This window comes from Mirounga angustirostris, unplaced genomic scaffold, assembly GCF_029215605.1.
Source record: "Mirounga angustirostris isolate CCGP_5_RB_7025 unplaced genomic scaffold, mMirAng1.0.hap1 SCAF_6, whole genome shotgun sequence".
Lineage (NCBI taxonomy): Eukaryota > Metazoa > Chordata > Mammalia > Carnivora > Phocidae > Mirounga > Mirounga angustirostris.
The window spans coordinates 7,320,619-7,343,625 of record NW_026991714.1 but is presented as its reverse complement, the minus strand read 5'-3'; the positions used below and the strand labels follow the sequence as shown (position 1 = coordinate 7,343,625).

General features: G+C 41.8%; 1 protein-coding gene across 2 annotated transcripts in view; it reads left to right on the top strand.

Annotated features, from left to right (window-relative positions):
• RGS5 (regulator of G protein signaling 5) overlaps nt 1-23,007 on the top strand; it is a 49,579-nt gene that overhangs the window by 11,610 nt on the left and 14,962 nt on the right. For both annotated transcript variants that reach the window (XM_045876810.2, XM_045876809.2), the window contains exons 2-3: nt 14,921-15,031; nt 22,143-22,204. In XM_045876810.2, the coding sequence (XP_045732766.1) occupies nt 14,921-15,031; nt 22,143-22,204 (173 nt within the window). The remainder of the gene's footprint in view (nt 1-14,920; nt 15,032-22,142; nt 22,205-23,007) is intronic.

Here is a 23,007-nt window from a genome sequence, read left to right as displayed (position 1 = left end):
CTTCTTTCCTCAGATTTAACTTGGGTTGGGTATTTGACAGTACTTGATTTAATTCTTACCCTAACCCTGCAAGGTAGATATTATTAACATCCCTGTTTTACTAATGAAGAAGCACAGATAATTTTTTTAAAGATTTTATTTATTTATTTGAGAGAGAGTGTGTGTACAAGCAGGGGGAGGGGCAGAGGGAGAGGGAGAAAGAGAATCCTAAGCAGACTCCATGCTGAGCACAGAGCCAGACGGGGGGCTCAATCCCAGGACCCTGAGATTATGACCTGAGCTGAATTCAAGAGTCAGATGATTAACCAACTGAGCCACCCAGGAGCCCCAGAAGCATAGATAATTTAAATGTCTGACCCAAGGTCAGGAAGTACACTGGGTGTGCATGAGTTCCAAAGTGCTAATTTCAAATCTAGCGCGTATTCCACCATATCATAGCTGCATTCCAATAAAACTATGTAGACATATCTTCTTTGTAAAATGAAAGCTACTTGAGGTGAGGAACAATCTCTTCTTAATTTTGTCAAACACTCGCCTACATTCTAGTACAGGGCCTGAAAGACAGGGGTTCCTCTATTCAAGTCTGGTAAGTGAATAAACATGGAAATGAACATGTGAATCAATAACTGGATAGTTCTTGAAAATATAAATCTTGAGAATAATAAGGGGTTGTTACTTTTGGCGGAGGGAGAAAAGAAATGGTATGAAATCAAATTCTGTGCTTCAGACAAGAAATAATCCTCTTCTTCCTCACACTGAGGTCGTTATTTTGCTCAACAAACCTTTTTAGTCAGTTGGCAAAGATAAATGTTAACCAACTGTTTCTGATTATTTGAGGTAATGAATTTGGATCTGTTACATAAAGTCACAGTGAGGGGACACATTGCATCCTGGGAACCATAGTTTTTATTAAGTGATGTAGCACATGTTACCGTTGAGTAAGGTCCTAGCAAATTTTATTCTGCTCCTCTTTCCTTTCTTCCTTCTTCAATACTCTATTGCCCACTTTATGTCCTTCTTTTGTAATACATAAAATACGTTAAATAAGGTAGGGGCCACGTACAACTAGAAATTTTTGGTCTGTGAAGTCCCTCTTTATAATTTAAAGCAGAATGACATGGAGATGTTCAAAGGCTATGGGTTGCACCAGTGTTCAGAGAGGCTCTCGTGGGAATGCCTCTGACCCCTCTACTTTGGGAACTCAAAATAAACCATAAATTTCTGTCTTCCTTAACTTGAGGCTGATGTTCCCACTATTCATTATCTGGCTTCCAAACTGAATTACCAAAAGTCCAAAAATCTTGCCAACAATATTTTGAATGAAACAGGGAATTGAAGGTCAAAGGGAAATAATCTGCTTCTATCCTGTCTGTCTTGTTCCCCCATGGCCTCTTTCATCACCCCCAATAACCTACTCTGAGTGATGAATGTGTCAGAGATCGGCCATGAAAGCATGGGAAATATCTCCATTTCCACAGGAACCCATGGGTAGGGAGTAGCCAGTGCCTGGGAAAAACAATACTCTTTTTTTTTTTTTTCATTTTTAAATAGCAGCACAAAGGCGGTGATATTACAGTGTAGCTCTGAGCCGTACCAGGCAGCAACAGATATCTCCAGATTGGCTTTCTGTGTCTCTCCATTGGAGTGTTCTCCAGCAATGTACCTTCTCTAGGCCCTCAGAATTAGTTGCATTATTCCAAGGTGGAGGCCTTCTGAAAGGAGCTGATCTTGCATGTTAGTCAAATAGATCCTTGTTGAACATATTCTATTCTGTTCTGTTCCATTTCATTCCATTCTATTCCATTTCATTCCATTCCAGTCTTCTATTCTATTCTATTCTATTCTATTCTATTCTATTCTATTCTATTCTATTCATCCAATGAACATTTAGTAACCAACACCCATGTGCAAGATGCTGTGCTAGAGATAGTAGGGCAAATATAATTAAACGATAATAAGAATAGGTAACACTTATATTTACTATGCTCCAAGTGCTATTCTAAACATTTCACTGCATTAATTTATTTAGCCTCAGAACATATGTATGAGGTAGAAACTATATTATCACCATTTTACATAGAAAAATGGAGCCTCAGAATTTAAGTAACTTGCCCAAAGTCACCCAGTTGGTAAGTAAGAGTTGGAATGTAAGCCCAAGCAGTGTGGACCTGTGCTCTTAGGAGTTAAAGCAACTTTAATGTACCAAGTTAATTTCAAGATGCTCTGGGAGACCAAGGAAGTAAGATATGGTACTCACCCCCAAGAAGATTGCTATCTCACCGGAAGTACATACATCTGGAACTCTTAGATGTACACTCGTGAGGGATGAGAGTAATTGCATGAAAATGTGCTGTGCACAACTTTGCAGAAAAAAATGTGTTCTATCCCTTGCTCTGTAACTTCTTAGAGATCTTGGGATAAGGTCACCTGGGTGGCTCGGTTGGTTAAGCGACTGCCTTCGGCTCAGGTCATGATCCTGGAGTCCCTGGATCGAGTCCCACATCGGGCTCCCTGCTCGGCAGGGAGTCTGCTTCTCCCTCTGACCCTCCCCCCTCTCATGTGCTCTCTCTCTCATTCTCTCTCTCAAATAAATAAATAAAATCTTAAAAAAAAAAGAAATCTTGGGATAAGATCTTGTGAGATCTTGTAAAAACCTTTTAATTTCTACAAACCTCAGTTTTTCCTCTTTTAAAGTAAGGGGAAGGGCAAATTAAAAGCCTTATATGATCCCTTGAGCGTGACTCTATTTTGTGATTTTATACTAGAGAAGACAGAAAGCAGTCTAGGCTGGAGTAGTTACACAGGTTTCCGGTAAAGAGCGAGATTTGTTTGGGGCCCAGAGTATTAGAACAGCTTTAAATTGCCATACAGACGGCAGTAGAGGGAGACTGTGTGCTTGGGGGATAATGGGGAGACCAGCAGAAGTAAAATAGACGTTTTCCTTCATTGGCGCAGGATTTTTAGTAAATCATCATCATCATCATCATCATCATCATCATCATCAATATAAGTGCTTCTTATGTAGTAACTCCTTTTATCATCGTAAGAACTTTATGAGGTAGGTGCTATTATTGTCTCCATTTTACAGATTAGAAAACTGAGGAGAGGTTTAAGTTTTTAAACCTTAACAAAACCCTTTTAAGGTAAGGTTTAAAAACTTGCCAAAAGTCACATATGTAGTAAGATAAATATGGATGGTTTGGTTCCAACATCTGTGCCCTTAACCACTATGCTATTCCGTCTCTTGCCTTTTAGTTTTGGTATTAATTTGATTTTATGGGTAAGAGCCCAATACTCCACTTTATTGTCCCTCTAGGAACAACCTAGTTGCTTTACAAACTCTTCCAGTTATATAACCTGGGACAGGATTTTGCCACAGCTGGGAGTTGGGCATTTTCTTTACCAAGTGCAGGGAAGAGATTGAACACAACTCAACATGTTATTTGTCACTGTAATAATGGAACTGAGATCTGGAAAGTGTCATATGAGATCATCTGGACAGATCCAGGTGGTTATATATGATTTAAGTTATCCAAAACAGCTGGTTGCTTGTCTTTTCTTGATGACTTTTTTTCAGCAATGGAAATTTTGCCACATATAGTTCACTATTCCCATGATTTCATCACCATATGGTGACTGGGTTCTCCTAAACATTACTGTTTTAATTTAAGCAATCTTGTATTTGTGTGGGGGATGCTTTTTCACACGTATAGGTGACTGGTTTTGAATAATTTAAAATGGATGCATCATTATTTATGTTTCTGGTTTGAAGCTTCACCGTGCCCTGAAGCCACTCCTCAGCCCCTTGCTTGGGTCTGGAGATCATTTTGGGTGAAGCTGGAAGCTCTGGTAGTAAAGGTCAGGTCTCATGGGCACCTTCTATCTTTTCCCCTCTGTGGTCCTACCACCTCCCTGGAGTCCTGCAAAAGTATGTGGTAGATGAGGGTGGCAGTTTGGTGAATTGTAGAACACTGAACTGTAGTCCTCTGACTTTGTCTCGGGAATGCTTTCTTGTCCCTCTCTGTTTTCCTGCTTCTTCCTTCACCACTCATGAAAAGCGGTCTTCTTTTTTGGGAACAAGCCAGTGTATCTCCCCAGTGAGTTTAGGGTCTTGGAAAACAAGGGCCAGACATGGAACACTACCTTCAATTAACATCTGCTTTCAGCCTCACCACACAGCTCCCTCAGAGGTAAGAAAGAACAAAGGCCTAGTTACCTCACGTGTCTCAGAATTGCAATTCAGGGAATATAGATTCTTGAAAGTAAGAGGAAAAACTCTATGAAGAGGAAAACATGAATTAACACCTCAACAAATTAATATTGTATGCAAGGTATTGTTTCCATGAACATATTGTTACCTTTAAGAGTTGCTGCAGATTTCCCGCTTTCTGCCTGTTTGCTGTGAAGAGGAGTGACTGATGTAGGAAGGACATTAGGGTTCAAAGCCGACAGCCAAGAAAAAATTCTTGAGATGTCTTTGGTGCAAAAAGGTGATTTTATTGGAGTACAGAGACAGGACCCCTGGGCAGAAAGGACTGCACTGGGGTCATGAGGAGTGGTGCATTACATACTTTCAAGTTAGGAGGGGGTTAGGGACAGTGGAAGCCTCCCAGGTATTTTGGAAGCAAGGTTTCCAGAATCCTGAGGAGGCTAGCTATTGTTAGGAAAAGGTCATATATTACTGTTTAGTAAAAACTCAATCATGAGATTCTCAGATGTGTATCAGTGGGCCATTCGTTTGGGGGATGATTGCCAACATGTATCTTGTGTGGGGGGGTAGAGATAAAGGAAGTTTCCAAAGGAATTTTCTTATGTTAAAGTAGACCCACAGGATCCTGAGGGTTGGACCTAAGATCACCCTTTGCTCTTAGCAAAGTATTACCATCAAGGCAGCTGAGTTCCTAGAGAAATGTCACTCTGCCTGTTTCAAGGACTTATCAAGGGGCTGTAGGTAGTAAGGAAATTTAATAATTTTTCTTCTGCCTCTGTTTCCCACATCATGATCTCTTGACCAGGTGGAGAGCTTGCACCTAGATGCAAGGATTGTGTGATTGAAATGAAAGGCCAGTGACCTCACATGGTTTTCCACACTTGGATATACCAGGGATCTGGGGAGACAGAGTATTTCTCCCCCAGATGACTGAGGAAGAGGATGCATCATCAACTAGGACTGGGCTCTATCAACCTGCCCATATCCAGTCTGCTTTTGATCAATAGGGAGCAAACAGGGTGCCACAAGATAGACCTTTCCACACCACCTATAGGCGAGCCAATCCTTCACTTTTGTTTTTGGTCACTACTGCTAAGACCTTTCTGGCTTTTCACACCTAGCTAGGTAGGTCACCAGGAATTGCTTCTGACTTTTCCACATTCCCTCACTTTTATATCTTTGTCATTTCACCAAGAAAGTAATGTTGAAGGCATTGTCAACAGAGAAAAGAGGCAGAGCTAAAATAAAACAAAAGTTTTTATTTGGAGTCTCAAAATTGCCACTCAGAAAATACAGGTTCAGGTAGCAACTCAAATTGCATTGTTTCCACCCCAGCCCCTCCCCACCAGGGAACAAAAGTCAGGGGTTTTTAAAGACAAAAGGAAATGTTTGTATATGTTGTTTACAAAGAATTTCTATTGGTGTTGGTGGCAGGAAACAAATCTTGGTTGAACATAATTGGTTGCTAAGGCTATCACTAAGCAAAAGCTCTTACTGTAGCAAGTCGCAGGTGTTCAGGCTGAGTCCTTGGAATATTTGCAGTTTGGCCCAGTTGAAGGTTCATGATTTTGTCCCATGAGAATGTGTGTAAGGCCCAATTCTTTAATGGCTTCCTGGCTCCATTTTAAAATCCATGGACATAAGTAACTCCTTTTCATTTCACCTTTCACAGCATGGAGTTCATTCATCCAACCAAAAGAAAATGAGCTTAATGTGATCAAATACGAATATCCCCAAGGTTAAAGGAAACTGCTACAAACTGTAATGCTAGGTAGTATAAGATGAAGTTTCATAGGTGGGTAATGAAGACCATGGTGATGACAGTGATGATGATGATGGTGTTGAGGATGATTATGGTGATGCTGGTGGTAATGATGGTGGTGATGCTGATGGTGATGGTGGTGGTGATGATGATGATGATGGTGGTGATGATGATGATGGTGGTGATGAGGATGATTATGGTGATGCTGGTGGTAATGATGATGATGATGGTGGTGATGAGGATGATTATGGTGATGCTGGTGGTAATGATGGTGGTGATGGTGGTGGTGATGCTGATGGTGACGGTGGTGGTGATGATGATGATGATGGTGGTGATGAGGATGATGATGGTGGTGATGAGGATGATGATGGTGGTGATGAGGATGATTATGGTGATGCTGGTGGTAATGATGGTGGTGATGCTGATGGTGACGGTGGTGGTGATGATGATGATGATGGTGGTGATGATGATGATGGTGGTGGTGATGAGGATGATTATGGTGATGCTGGTGGTAATGATGGTGGTGATGGTGGTGGTGATGCTGATGGTGACGGTGGTGGTGATGATGATGATGATGGTGGTGATGAGGATGATTATGGTGATGCTGGTGGTAATGATGGTGGTGATGCTGATGGTGACGGTGGTGGTGATGATGATGATGATGGTGGTGATGATGATTATGGTGATGCTGGTGGTAATGATGGTGGTGATGCTGATGGTGACGGTGGTGGTGATGATGATGATGATGGTGGTGATGATGATGATGGTGGTGGTGATGAGGATGATTATGGTGATTCTGGTGGTAATGATGGTGGTGATGCTGATGGTGACGGTGGTGGTGATGATGATGATGATGGTGGTGATGAGGATGATTATGGTGATCCTGGTGGTAATGATGATGATGATGGTGGTGATGAGGATGATTATGGTGATGCTGGTGGTAATGATGGTGGTGATGGTGGTGGTAATGCTGATGGTGACAGTGGTGGTGATGATGATGATGGTGGTGGTGATGAGGATGATTATGGTGATGCTGGTGGTGATGATGATGATGATGGTGGTGATGAGGATGATTATGGTGATGCTGGTGGTAATGATGGTGGTGATGGTGGTGATGAGGATGATTATGGTAATGGTGGTGGTGATGATGGTAATTGTGGTGATGATGTTGATGACCACCACCATATTTTGCATGCCATTTATGTTCCAGGCAATGTGCTAATTTTTACATACTTTATCTCACGCACTCCTCACAGAAATTTTTTTGCTGAAGGCACTAACGTTATTCTTTTTAACAGATGATGGAACCAAGGCCAAGAGATATTATATAACTTGTATAAGGTCACACAGATTATAAGTGGCTGTTGAAAACTAACCTAAGTCAATTTATTCATATACAACTATCCAGTTCTTTTTGGTAGATAAATGTAGCTGTTAATGGCTAGGTATAGATGCTGGTTGCTTCTTTCTCCACAACTTTGGTACTGGCTTATGAAAGCAGGACCACCGTACATATAGTGAAACCCAATTGGCCTGTACTTATTTAGGCAAATAAGTATCAAAAGCTGGTGCAAAATATTTTATACAACTCGTCCTCTAATCTCAGTAAAGTCCTCATTCTTTGTGCTCTGACCACAACTTGTAGGAAAGATTCAGTCAGACAATAATATCCTGAGGTAGGATTCTGATACCCTTGTAGGTGGTATCAGGCAACAAGGAATCTCAGAATCAAGGCTTGAATGTAGGACTATTTTAGGGATCAAGCTACAGGTTCCATCTCTAAGGATGAAGAGATAATTACCTTTGTATAACCTTTCTATGAAACAAGTGGGGGTTTCCACAACAAGCCACCAGTCCACATGACTTGAATATCATTATCGTGACTGGAGAGAGCCCATTATCTAATGAACAAACCTACATGTAAAAACTCATTTCTAACATATTCTGCTAACTGGCAAAGCATCTGACATTGATCCCAATCAATAAGGACAGCTGAGACACCTACAGCAATCACCTCTGGAGCATGATCTTTCTAAAAAGCTTGCTGACCACCAGTGCAATGTGAATTCCTTGTTAGGGCATGTGGCTGAAGCTAATTCCTACATACATAAGGTCACACTGCAGTGATTACAACGAGCTGACATTTTTCATTTCATTGTTTTGGTTCCTTGTTTTGTGTTTGTCTTATTCAACTAAAATATAAACTCCATGAGAGGATCTTGGTTTTTTGTTCCACTGGGGATTTCAAAACCTATAATAGAGTATGGCACATGACAAGCATTTAATAATTTACTGAATAAATAAGTGAGCAAAAGGAGAACTCTACTGAGGCCAGTCATTTCTATCTCTACTAAGATCCTAGGAAATAAAGTCAGTTTATTTAAATGAGTGCCCTGGTCAACTCCGTAGTTTTTACTGTGGGTTGCCTTGAGGGACCTGAAGGTAACAAGTTAATCTGGGGTAGTCAAGGTAGGAGCTTGAACATAAGTGATGAGTGAATTGTCTATAGTTCATATTGAAGTAGGTTAATTCAGGAAAAAGGTAGATGTCAAACTGATAACATTCTCTCTCTACCATCAGGACCCAGCACAGCTTTCTCCCTACACTTGAGAATTGATCTTGATTTTAAGAGGCCATTTTCCGAGGATCCTGGGGAGTTGAGAATTTTAGTTCCTAAACTGACCTGATTGTCCACTGCTATTTCTTTATATTCTGCTAAGGGTTTTCAAGGTCACTCACTAACCCCTGCCTCTCATGAGCCCTCAATGAGTAACAAACTCCATTCATCTCTAGCTCTAAAAGAGCCGCCAACAAGAAGGCTTTTCCAGTCTTCCACCAAATGAATCTTTCCAGATGGGTCCTGCCCGGTGAACACACACCCTCTGGGCTCCCTTTTCTCTATCAGCCTCGGCTTGGCTTCTGTCTACAGGATTCACACCTTGACCACAGGAACTCAGAGGAGCTAATTTTTTCCTTTGTGTCTCAGATCAGGGGACTCTGGTGGATGCAGTACTCTCCAGCCGTGGAGACTGGTTGCTAACAAGTGTTTTAGAAACTGTTGTTTATCTTTTCTGGGTATTTATTACACTTTTAGGATCCAAGAAAGGGCATGTCCTTTTTTGTCTTGTGATACTTCTTCAGAAGGCAGCAGCCTGGAACACACAGGTCTACTCTCTAGGTTAATTCTCCGCTGACGCGCACACTTTCCCATGACCAGCAGGGGGCATCTGCGACACAGATTAAAGCTAAATTGACTTTAAACTGGATTGTCCTTGAGATGCAACTGGTTGCAACACCTCTTTTGGAAATATAAAATCCCGGTTCTATACTTCCCAAAGGTCCTCTATCTTGTCTCCTCTTGACTGTTCCCAAGATATGTCTGGAGTCTAGAATGAAACCTGCCCGTGATGACCAACAGTCTTCCAACCACAGGACTGGTCTACGCCTCTTGGCTACTTCTGTTAAAGTCCTGATAAATTATGGTCTCACGATAGCTTCTGATCAGACTGTTAGTGGTTGTCATTGCCCTCCCCGCCCCTTCCCACCAGAGTATTGCCCGGTCTGACGTGAGGAACTGAATGAGCATGCTCAGTTTGAGCCTTACTTGCCTCTCCACCTCTTTAATGGATAACAATTAAATTCAGTTTCTTTAGAGTCCTTGTAGTCATTCAGTGGATTTTTACCTCTCCCACCCAGTGAACCAAATTAAAAACAGCCCAGTTCTCAATGACTTCTTCTGTGCCACACCCCAGTATTTCACTTAACCCAAAATGTAGTTTTACACTTAGCTAGAAATTCAATTCACTCACTCGTTTTTTTGATTCGTCGATTTACATAGCAGATCTTTTTTGAGCACCTCGTAAGTGCCAGGCCCTGAGCTATGTGCTGAGACTGGAATTGTGAACAAAACAGATATTGTTGGAGACCTGCCACTCTAATGGGAGAGAGAGACAAGACCCAAATAAATACACAGAGAAAAATGTGCAGATTGGTAAGGACCATGAAAGAAAAATACAGAGGACTCTGTGAATATCATAGAGGCAGCTGTCGGAACTGTGTCTCCCATTGCACTGCCTGCCTGTTATCACATCGGCACACACGTGAGCTCCTTGAGGTTAGGACCTATATCCTGCAATTGTTATATCCCATCCACTGTGGTCAATGACTAGAAAAATACCTAGCATATAGTTTGCATGTACGTGTCCTATATTCTGCTGTTCTAACCGTCTCCGAGGCAAGGAACAATCTCTATAACCTTTGAAACACCTAGCACAGGACTTTATATAGCCGACTATCCGATATTCTACTTGAATAGAATTGTATTTTTAAAAATTCAGCTACATTTCTGTTTTGATTGATTGCTTGTACTGTTTCTCATACTTGTGCACGTTAAGGTAATAACTTGGATTCAGGTTCACCCATTAGAAGGAAGGACCCAGGTGGCCCCGGGGCCTTTTGAAATTTGATTTCCTGGCCAGTACACCCACAGAAGGCACAGATTTAAAACCGCAAGCCCCAGAATTACTCAAACCCTTTCCAGTTTGAAATCACTAATGTGAGTCATCTGCAGAAGGAATTATCTTCCTCTGAGCCTTTAATTAAAACTTCACCCAGGCATTTCAATTGATTTTATTTCAAAACAAGGTTTTCTTTGTAAACCAAAGGATGCCAAGATGGGGATGGGATGGGAGGAGATACAAATTGTTTCTTGTTCACCAGCCTTAATGTAACATAGCCAGGAAAAATGCCTCGTGTATGGTCAAACAGAGCCCGAGACGGAGTTGAAATCATCAACGTGTCAGAAAGTTTTCTTCTCTGGACGGGGTTGTTTTGACATTAAATTCATGTCAGATACATCCACGTTGATTTTTAAGGGGGAAAATAAAATGATAGGTTTGAGCTTTCGTTTTGTTTGATTTTTCCACTTGATTTATTTTGTTCCCGTGTGTGTGCGTGTGTGTAGGGAGGGGTGGGGAGGAGAAGGCAAGGGGGGATGTTTCCCCCTTGTTCCGGGAACTCCTGAGGAGAAAAACAAATGTCGTAACACTGTTTATCCTTGCAAAAAGAATAAAAGGTTTCAAGTGGTTTCGACTCTAGCATCTGACAACTCTTCAGCCTGTAAATTTTTAGTGTTTTAGAAGAAGAGATGCGATCATATTATTCATTCTCTGTATTCCTGTAAACTCCTAATTAAACCAAATGGACTTCTGCCTTATAGACTCTCTTTAATGTCTGATATTTGAACATATACAAAGCCAGGAGTTTAAGCCATTAAAGGAAGTTTTAACGAAGCCCTGAATTTCCTTTCTCCTTTATATCCCCAGGGCAAGTATGAGAAAAAGAGTAATCTGATATACTGGTATGTTTGTCTACCCTGAGGAAATGGAATATAATTTTCTATAGGCAATGTTATAAATGGCCATTGATTTCTAGGTCATCCCACGAAAAACTTATTTAAGCAGTGATACTGATGAAACCTTAGTGGGTTCTGGTTCATTCTGGTTTTAAAAAGCTTTTGTGGGATGTCTTAAAAAAAATTTTTTTTTTAAGATTTTATTTATTTATTTGACAGAGAGAGACACAGCGAGAGCAGGAACACAAGCAGGGGGAGTGGGAGAGGGAGAAGCAGGCTTCCTGCCGAGCAGGGACCCCGATGTGGGACTCGATCCCAGGACGCTGGGACCATGACCTGAGCCGAAGGCAGACGCTTAACGACTGAGCCACCCACGCGCCCGGATGTCTTAACAATTTAACCACCATTGATACAGTGTTTTCATGGGAAGATACATCCTGAAAGAGTTAACAAAAGAAAAACTTGAAACATACTGAGTTTGTAAGAAAGGATGCCACCTGTTTACACAGACACCGTCTTTGAAGGCACTTTTCAGTCATTTTACCCCTTTTTTTTGTTGTTTTCCTACCAAAATTGCCCTAGGCTGAGTGCTGTATGGGGGCTCCTCTGTCATCCTTCCATTCATCAGGAAGGGTAGGCAAAATGAGCCCACATCATCGAACACGGCTTTCTGCTCTCCCTGATCACACTTTACACTCAAGCAATACAGAGCCACTTCCGCATCCTTTTGAACAATAGGCACATTCCCCTTTTTGCCTGGAAGGTCTGTCCTTTTCTTGTCCACCCGGCCCTTGCTGTACCTCCTGTGAGAAGCCCCCCTGACTTGCCCTTGTGGGCCAGAGCTCTGCGCTCTCCAGACATCCTCCCCTTGAACAGCTGCTTGTGATCGCTTACAAGTTTGAGGCCCCAGTGGGTTATCAGTACCTTGAAGGCAAGGACCACGTTGTGTTTGTCTGTTTATTGCCTGCTGCTGACACAGGAAGCACGATCAAGGAGTCACGGATAAATGAAATTTAAAAACACTCCACTCCTTCATTCTAATTACCCCTTCATGTCCACCCTATTCTTTCACCAGGCAATCATATACAAATATCTCTCTGCCTTTTACAAAAGCAAATAGCTCAAATGGAGCTAAAGATATAAGGAGAAAAAAAAAAAGAAAAGAAACAGAAGTTGAAAGGAAAAAAAAAAAAAAACACCAAAAACTTAAAGAACCAACCAAACAAAAAACCAAGCATCGGAGACACATTCCATAGATAATCCTTATCTAAACATTGGTGAGTGAACTACTGAGTCAAGGTTGAGGATGAAAACAGTTGCTGCATGCAGCACTAACCTTAAGGGCAGCGAGTGAGGGGCACCCAGGGCCAGGAGGAGAGTGTTATGGATGCAGGTCTTCAAGAGTTGGGTGGGCTATTATGACCTGACTGCAGAGATGGACCTGGTGTTTCTGGCCATCCTCCTGGATGCTAGCCAGCAGACGGTAGCCACAAATATTGCATGCATTCCCCCAACCCCCCTTTTCCCTACTCTCGTAACGTTTTCCTTCTATTCCAGATAAATATGAAATTGGTGATTCTTGTCTCCAGAGCTAGAATATGGCAGGTGGTCGGTGTAGTAATTCTTAGTAACCTATGGGAATCTTTTTGGATGTTTTAATTTGGTACTTGAAGCCAGGGAACACGGGTTGAGCTCAGTTGGAAAAGTGATTATGCACTTAGAACTAACTTTGAAGAAGCAGTATTATATGCCAAATGCTCTGCTAAGTGATTCATATGCATTAGCATATTTAATCATCACGAAAAAGAGGATGTACTATTTTATCAGTCCCGTTTTCTAGGCAAAAAATCCAAACATTAGTTAATTTAAGCAACCTGCCGAGCTTGGAATCAAAATGACACTTATTCTTATTCTCATGTGTTATATAAGCTCCCCTGCAGAACTTGCCCAGTTTCAAGCAAAGTGCCGTGCTTGGGTGAGCTTGATCTGCTGGGGTGTGGGGTCCAGCCTGGCTTCAACCAGAGAGAGGGTTCTAGGGAAAGAACGGGCACAGAAAGAAATGGAAAGGAAAAGACATTGTAGAAGTGACAATCTAGATCATAATTTGAAAATTATATTTATGATACTAAAAGTAACTATGATACAACTCAATATTTATAGGTTTTTTGGGTAAGCTATACAGTCCATTTCCTTAACTTTTCCTCTCTGATATCCATGATTGTTAATCTCACATGTTTTATTTACTTAAACTGTCTCATCACTGTTTCCATGTGAATGGATGGGGAAAGTCTATTTATAACAGCAAAGCCCTATCTGGCCACAAGATGAATCCCATCATAACTCTTGAAGATTTTGGTTCACATTAGCATGGACTGGGAGATAAATGTTAGAAGATGTGTGAGGAACAAATTCAAGGTATTTTCAGTTGACTCTGGGGAATGCTTGTGAGTGTTGACAGCGTCACCATGGGTTGGGCTGCCACAGGATGTAAAGGTATTTAGGACTCGATGCCCGCCTTCACAGGGCCCTCATACCCAGCTTGGAAAACAGACGTGAATCAACCACCATGGTGCAATATGATCTGAAGAGCTTCTGTAAAGTACTGAGGAAATAGTGAAAAAGCAGCTTTTTGGGTCTCTCCATATACAATGGCTTGCCTTATGGATTAATGCTTAAGATTTGCCTGGTGTTCTTTTGCGTTCAGACTTGCCATGAAATAATGGATAACTTAGACGGTTAGTTTTGAAATGAGGTATGAAAACAGCTGCATCCTTTGGTAGAGGAAGGTGCAGAATTCTGATGACATCTACTCGCTAAAATGTTGAGGGTAGAAAGCAGTGATATAATGCTGCTGTCGTCAGTCCGTTGGCAATGAATACTCATCTCCTGATGGCTTACTGCATAGGAAATACCTCAGTAGCCATTAAGGAAGAATGGGTAAGCAGTTGGAAAAAAAAAATCAAATCCATCTATTCCATTATAGGGAATACATCTTCAGGCACAATACTTTAATTTTATAGCTAGAGATAGCTGAAGAAAACATCTAGATTAACTCTGTCACTTTATAAATGAGGGAACTGAGGCCTAGTGGTAAAAAATGATTTTTTTTTTGAATAGTCTACATCTAATTAAAGGCAGATCTGGGACCAAAGCTCACAGAAGACAGGTAGGCAATGCAGTGAGTAGCTCACCTGTGAACTCTGGAGTCAGACAGTGTGGGCTCCAGTCCCACCTCCACCACAGACTTGCTGGGTTGTCTTAAGTAAGTTATTTAAACACTCTGACTTTCAGGGTCTTCATCTGTAAAGTGGGAATAGTACTACTGTATCTGTCATATATAAAGTGAAAGAATACATGCAAAACAGTAATTAAGATGAAATGAGATAATGCATATTAACCAGGGACATAAGAAGAGCTTGATAAATGTTCATTATTAGAACTCATGGGTCCCCATTTCTACATTAGTATTCTTCCTGCCCCAACGGTAAAAATGGAGTTTTGTTCATTTTTGTTTCTTTGACACAGAAAGAAGTCCGTGTTTCAGATCTGTATGCGCATATGTTGTTCCCATCCCGCCTTACATTTTTTCTTTCAGGGCCAAGGAGATTAAGATCAAGTTGGGAATTCTCCTCCAGAAGCCAGACTCAGCAGTCGACTTTGTCATTCCATACAATGAGAAGCCGGAGAAACCAGCCAAGACCCAGAAGTGAGTCATGAGTATGGATTCCACTCTTTTTCCTCCAGAGGATGGCTATTTCTGAAGTGTATAGCACCATCCCTCATCTGGAGAGCTCTCCACTCTCAATTACTCATTGAAGATCATAAGATCCCTCAGAGACTTGGTTTGTAAATGAGCATTTTTTTTCTCTCCTATGTCTGGAGCATAATATGGAATACCGTCAGGTTACTTAAAAAATAAAGAGAAGGCCCTGCCTTGGGACCTTGTCTGAGAGACAGACCATACCTCATAAAATGGCACCAGGCTCCTCCTCAATTATTTACCACACAGAAGTATGACAAAAAATACCTATTCACCTGCTGCCTAGGGGTAAGGTAACCCGCTCCTGACCCGGCTACTTAAGATCAGTGGATGCTCACCTGCTAAGGAAGGAGCCAAGGCTGCTTCCTCAGCAGGAGGATAGAAATGGAAACATTTCCCTCAGGAAGATGGTAAGACCAAGGCAGACAATTTAAGCCTAATAGCTTCTTCTCCAAAATGTGATTCTTTCAGGGTCCAACAGAGGAACAAAAGACTGTTCCTTGACAGAGGAATGAATTCTTGCCCGGCCAGCTCTATTTAATGTATATGAAGCATTTTTAACCCCAATCCATAAATTAGTATTCCTGATTGGACTTCTGTAGTTCTCTCTCCCTTCTCCCCTACCTTCGCACATGTATTTCCATCAATCTCGGCATGGAGCGAAACTATAATTCTACAGAGTCAAGCTGTTCTGGCAGGGAGTGCACCTCCCCGTTTGCACAGACTCTGCTGTGACTTGGTAACACCCCCCCAGCTCGCACACGGCTTCCCACTGTTCCCCCAGCTACGCAGCCAGTCCTTGCACCCCCCCCCCGCCCCCCGCAGACACCCTCCATCTTCCCCTTCAAACATTTTCATGGGCATGAAAATCAAGAAAGGAGAGTGGGAAGAAGAAAAGCCAAATGTACTGGAATTCCTTCACTCTGCTATCTGAAAGCTTTGAGGAGATGACAGAAGGGCAGTAAAAACACAGGAATCCCTTTTAACCTCCATTTCTTTTTAAATTTGACATCTGTATAAACTGGCCAATCTTCTCTTGGTCCAAATGACCTTCAGCTTAATATAGCTGGATTGGTTGGGAGATAAAAAGACGGGTTCTTCTTTTTAAATCTTTTTCCATCAACCTAAGTGGGTAGTTCCATTCTCCTCTTATTACTTCAAAGTGATCCCCAACTGGAAGTGAGGCATAATTGAGTTTGGTGCATTTAGAAAGAAGAAGCTAATTCAGCAGGGAGTGGCAGGCAACAGGCATTGGTGGGGAAGAAGAACCACATTTCATAGCAGCAACAGATCAAAAAAATCTATTTTGAAGTAAACAATGTGGTGGTTATGGATCTGTAGGAATTCACTTTAAAAAATAGGGTACTACATTTCCTGCTTTGATTCTCTGCTTTAATGTTCCACACAGACACTTGAGCGATTTGGCTTAAAGGGATTCGGACAGAAGCAGTTTGGAAGGAAAGCTGAGGTTGATATTTATTGGATGATTTTCTTCTCTTGTCTTCTATCTCCTTTCTTCTTCCAGGAGTTAGTTTGAATTGTTTTGGGGAAAAAAAAAAAATCCTTCATATCCGTAGAGAACGTGTGTCTCTACTGCATTTGTCAGTGACCACTACAAACCTTTCCCACCCTCTTCCAAGCCCCTAAACCCGTTCCACCTCCTCGGGTTTAGCAAATGTCCATGCCTTTTAACTAACAGGAAAAGACTGTGTTCTGCATGAGCTCAATCAATCTCTCTTCTCCCCACTTAAAATTTCTCTGTATTTTTGTACCCATGTTCTTCTCTCAGAGAAGAAAATAAACCTTCTCCAGACTGAAGTTATTTTTAACCCTCTCATCCTTTAAAAAAAGCAATCCCTTTTTTAAAAATCATTTTCTGAGGCGCCTGAGTGGCTCAGTCGGTTAAGTCACCGACTCTTATTTTTGGCTCGGGCCATGATCTCAGGGTCGTGAGATCAAGCCCCATGTCAGGCTCTGTGTCAGGCTCTGTGCTGGGCATGGAACCTGCCTAAGATTCTCTCCCTCCCTCTCCCTCCACCCCTCCAGTCCCCCTCTCAAAAAAAGCATTTTCTATTTTTTAAATGGTTTTATTTTTCTCATTAGAAAAACAGAAGTCAAAAAAAAAAAAAAAAGCAGAAAAGAGTTGCCCGTATCCCTACCACCCATAGCCAGGGTCTGTTACCATCTTAGTATTCTTAATTGCTCTTCTCCCTCTGGGCCCATGTTCCACTCTGAAAAAAACTCTCTCGGCCCCGTCCTCCTACTCCTCTCCCTTTCTCTTGTTTTCATCAGGGAGTTCTACACAGAACGTGTCAATCAAGAAGAGACTGTAAAACAACCAAAGCATCTATTTGGGGTCTTAGGGATGGCAATCTAGGAGACACAGAGTCGACCAAAATAAAAAATGGGCCCCCAATAGCCAGCGTGAAGTGCAGGCTTATAAAGGCAAAACCCACAAGGTTATGTAACTTGCTTTGGAAGAATTGTGATTGATGCAGGCAGACTTCTATCTAATGCACGGTTGGCTGCTCAGCTGACAGGTATTACATTATCTCTATCTCAGTCCAGAGCAGAAGGATTGCTCCAGGAAGTGGTCCAGGTGTGACTGGCAAGAGTCAGTTTGGAGATGGGCCCCGCTTCTTCAACGTCTGCTCAATTCTATTCTGAGTGACTCTCAGTGATGCTTGCTTGGTTTTGAATCTTCTTTCACGAAAGCTGCTGTTTCCAGGATCTTCTCTTCACTCTTGCTTATCCAGTTTAGACCTACTACCCATACGACCCTCTCTAAAGCCTCACTTTGACCCGTTGCCAGAGTTTGTCTGCTCAACGGTTGGCCTCCTGAAAACTCTCTTCCTTCACTTCTAACCCTGCCTTCTCCTCTCTCTCTCAGGATTCCCACTTTTGCCTACCCTCTCCATGTGTGAGCATTCCCCAAGGCTGTGCTCTAGGTCCTCATAATGAGTAATAAACAAATCAGCACACCACATAAATTTAGTTTGCAAAAACTGTTACCATGGCTTGTCATAGAATCCATTGGGAAATGCTCAGGAGCTGATATAGACAGTTTAGTTTATATAGTTTAGTTCTTATAGTTTATTTTATATCCTAGATGTTCCTTTGCCCCCTGCTATTTTTAACCACATTTTGTTGGTGGTGTTTTAACTTTTTAACTCTAGAATGACCTCCACACATAAGCAGGACCCAGCCATACACAGGGGAGAACAGTTACCAAGCGTTCCCACACCCATACTCTCACCAGGTGAACAGCTGAGTGAGCCTGACTGCCGGGATTACAGTTGTATGTACAATGTTTGGCCCACACAGAGACAACGAAAAGTGCCAGGTTTTTTTATCTGCATCCCCATCCTCGGTGCCCAGGTCACTGTTGGCCATGGGGTAAGGGCTCAACAAATGTCCATGAATGGACTTGAGCAGGGTCATGACCATATTGCCCTGCGGGGAAGGAAGGGAGAGCAGAGCGGGCACCTAAGTGCCAATAAATAACTGGGATCTCATTTTCCTTGTCAAGAAGAAGAGCATGTGAGAACATTACCAGAAGTGTTTAAACGTGTGCCAGGGACTGTGTGGATTTAAAACAAAAAAAAACAAAAAACAAACAAAAACAAGGAAAGGAAACCACTGGTGTTTCGAGAGGTTAAAATACTTTCTCATGGTTACAGCTTAGGAAGTGTCAGAGTTGCCAACAGTTGGAGTAATGGTTTGTGGGGCTAACATATTCGAAATGGAAGTTTCGGGTCATTTATGGCTTTCATCAACCAGACTAACTATGCGCACACGGAATCATCCTGAGTGTTTGCATTTGACGCATGCTTATTGCAGTACAGATTAATGTTGCAGGGGGTGCACCATCGGACAGGTGGAACGAGAGAAATTCTCCATGACCAACAAACTCTACCCTTAGGCAGTGAGCGCATTGTTGCCACGTAAGAGATTCGACAAGTACATAGGTAAGAGTTTAGTAAAGAGAGAGAACGCTTCCAGTCGAGATGGTCACTTCCTGGACCAGTTGGCATTTACACCGGGCATTATAAAACACGCAGTTAATCATCTCTATAAATGTTTATTTTGCCTTTCATGTGAACTGGCTTCCTCCCCCTCCCCCCACACCCACACACAGAGTCTCCGTGCCCACTCTCTGTGGTCAGCGATGACCTTGCAAACCAGGGCACTTATTGGCCATTTAGATCTGCATCTATCTTGTTTCCAAAGAAGTCAGACTTAATGAAGGCTGGCAAATTCTGAGAATCAGGACAGGATGAACCTCTGCTACCTCCTCGGCTGGTAATCAGAACACTGGGCTTTCTGCTGTGGGGCATGCGTCCTGCTCAACTGTGTCCTTGAATCAATTTGGACTAATTTAACCCCCAGGCGGGCTCTGCACATGTCCTTTTCAGGAATTTAATCTTGGCTGTGATGCATTGCTGCTGTTGATCATTAGTCTGGTTCTAACAAGACCATTTGGGAAAAATCGGGTCTGGTAGAATGCTTAAGTTGGGTGCACCTGCTTAGGTCATTTCTTCTTCCTGCGCTCCTCTATACTAACCAGAAGAAAAGAGGGGGAAAGAAGGTGATTTCATTTTACGAGAATATTTATAAAATCAGAAAGAGATTCAGTGAGTGAGCCAGGCCTTCCCCTTGCTCTGTTTCTTCTGTCCAATTATTTAATGTCTTGCTGTTTCTGTCAACAATCGATAGAGCCTTGGTGCGTGTCTATTATATGCAGAACATTGAACCTGCTGTAGTGAAGAAATTACGATGTGTAAGCCCTGAGTGCTAAAAATGTAGATATGAAATAATATATACATGGGAAGAGTTCTCAGTATGAGGTAATAAAGAAGAGCCAAAAGGAGTTACGGCCTCTAGAAAACAAGTCCTTTTCTGGTTAGAAATAAAAAGAGGCAGAAAAATATAGGGACATACTTGCAATCCCTTCCTCATGTCATTTCTCTTTCCTGTGCTCCTTTATACTAACCAGAAGAAAATGGGGGGAGCAAAGGTTGTTCACTTATTAAAAATAAATTTCCAAGGAATTGATGTGGAGCACTTGATCAATGACACCTGTGTTTCTAGCCAGGAAAACAAACTATGTGAGATTTTTTCACCATGTTTAGTCTTCAAACAGTAAAAACATAAAGCTTTATGGAAAGCCAAATAATTAAGACTCCAAATCTGTACATATTCTGCAATGAAGAACATGGAAGTGAAGGCAGTATTCACAGCACTTAAGCCAAAAAATATCTACTGCCATCTTGGACTCCTTACATAAAATAAAAGACAGCACAGTGAGAAGTGGAATTAGCAATTGTCTTATCAACCTCAGCTGCTAATCTGAATGCTTAAAACCCCAAGATATTATTTAAAACACACACACACACACACACACAGAGAAGCAGGAACGTTCCTGGATTGTCTGAAGAGAAGATAAAAAAAAAAAAGTGAAGAGCTAAGGAAGTTCCAATTTAGGAAAAACACCTTCATTGGCCTTAATATTCTTTTTTTTTTTTTTAAGATTTTATTTATTTATTTGACAGAGAGAGACAGTGAGAGAGGGAACACAAGCAGGGGGAGTGGGAGAAGGAGAAGCAGGCTTCCCGCGGAGAAGGGAGCCTGATGTGGGGCTCGATCCCAGGATCCCGGGATCATGACCTGAGCTGAAGGCAGACGCCCAACGACTGAGCCATCCAGGCGCCCCGGCCTTAATATTCTAATACATGCCTTGTTAGTCTCTTTTGATTTGACAAGGAAGAATTCACATCACAATGCAAGAGTTAGAGCAGGGGAACCCCAGGAGAGCACAGTCAGCCATTTTTCCCAGACAACAGCAGCCTGCCTTGACACAATCCTGCTGTGAGAGAAGAATTGGTGGTTTTAACAAGATAACAGCAGGGTTTATGCATATATAAATGTTAAAATAAAGACAGCCTAAGGGGAATTATGTGTTGGCTATTACCTTCTCCTTTTGAGTCAGCATCTAGAGCATTTATGTACAACATTCTCATTCATGATGTATAACCACTTTTCTTCTCAGAAAGAGAAAACCTTTTAAAAATCAGTATCCTTTCCTAACTGGGCAGGAAAAATGCACCCAGATTTTTAAAAATGTAGATGTACCATGATCACATTTCCACCATGAGGCAGCATCCCACATTCCATCTTCCACCAGCCTTAATGATGGCAATAGGATGTGGAATCAAATGCCCTTTGCTGATTAAATTGGGCAGCTAAAGGGGAGCACTGGTGAGGCAGAGAACATGAGTTCAATCCCTATAATGGGGCAACTGGATTTCACTTAGTTACATTTGGGAAAAAAGATCACAATTGGAGATACTGTCATGAGATATACAAGAATGTCAAGACGCAGCTTCTTGACAAATAGACTTTACTGCTAAAAAGAGACCCAAACAGATTGTTCAAGAGGAGATGAAAATACACAATATTGAGGCGCCTGGGTGGCTCAGTTTGGTTAGGTGTCTGCCTTTGGCTCAGTGCACGATCCCAGGGTCCTGGGATCGAGCCCCTCATTAGGCTCCCTGCCTAATGTACACAATACTAGGGAGAATGTACTTCTAATGTACATTAGAAGTACACAATATAGGAGAATAAATTTGTTGAATACTTCATTTTAAGAATATGATTCAATTTAAGATACTCAACCCATATTTCCATCTTTACCCCAAGAATGGCATATGAAACTTTGTTAGATACTTTGCTCTTTAGATTTGCAGGGAGCCTTCTCCCTCTCCCTCTGCCTTTCCCCTCCACTCATGCTCTCGCTCTCTTGCTCTCTCTCTCAAATAAATAAATAAAATCTTAAAAAAAAAAAGAAAATACACAATATTAATGTGTGAAAACAAACCCAGCCCACCAAACCTGATTGTCAGAAAGAAAATAAGTCAAACTCCCTTGTCCTGAGGATGGGTCATTGGGTATATTATTTCTAAGAAAAGCAGGTCCAAGACATTGTCAGTGAATGTGATTAATTCCTTTCTCATGGCTGTTGCCTTTTTTTTTTTTTTTTTCTGAATTCTTGATTTAGACCCTCACTGGATGAGGCCCTGCAGTGGCGTGACTCCCTGGACAAGCTCCTGCAGAACAACTGTAAGTTGGAATTGTCTTTTATAAAAGGACAGGGGAGGGACAGAGGCAAAAAATCACCTTTGTATTGCCTGTGTCTTTCTTCTCCAATTTTGACATTTCTTCAGTTTTTCAAAGTGATCTCAACAAGGGAAGAATGCCAAGGGAGGGTGGTTATCCAGCTCACAAGAAGAGGAAGGTCTACTGCACTGGAAGAGAATGTGAAAATAAAATGTCCTGAGGACTCAGGATTGCACGTTGTTTTCCCATCTGTCCTACTTACTCATGTGGCTTGACCTGGGTGCTTCTTAATGTTTTCATTAGTAAAAGAGAGATACTGCCTTTTCCAGCTTAACCTCCTAATGGCTTAACAAGGATTGGCTAGAGCCATGTGCAGATCACTGGATTAGGAAGCACAGTTGGGTAGTATGTCCCAGTCCAAGCTGCTATTAACTGTTTTTGTGGCCTGACATGGTTGTTCTCTCCCCCAGCCTTGGTTTCCTCATCTGGTGCTTGACCTTTATATCTTTATTCAAGACATGACAAAAGTGCCAGAAAGAACCCATTTCCAAGCTAATACCAATACACCTGAGCACTACTTACTTTTCCCCTAATGCAAATCCTTACCAATTCCCAAGGCCTATGGTTTCAAGTGCAAGTTTCCAGTGTTTAAGATGCTCCATGATAACTAGATGGCTGGTCTGCAGTCACACTGAAGCATTCTCCCCTCCCTTGGGAATTTCTGCATGCAATCCCTTTGGTTGGAATACTTTGTATTCATATCTCTATCCATTGAAATTCTTCCTCTCCTATAAAAGCAAGTCTAA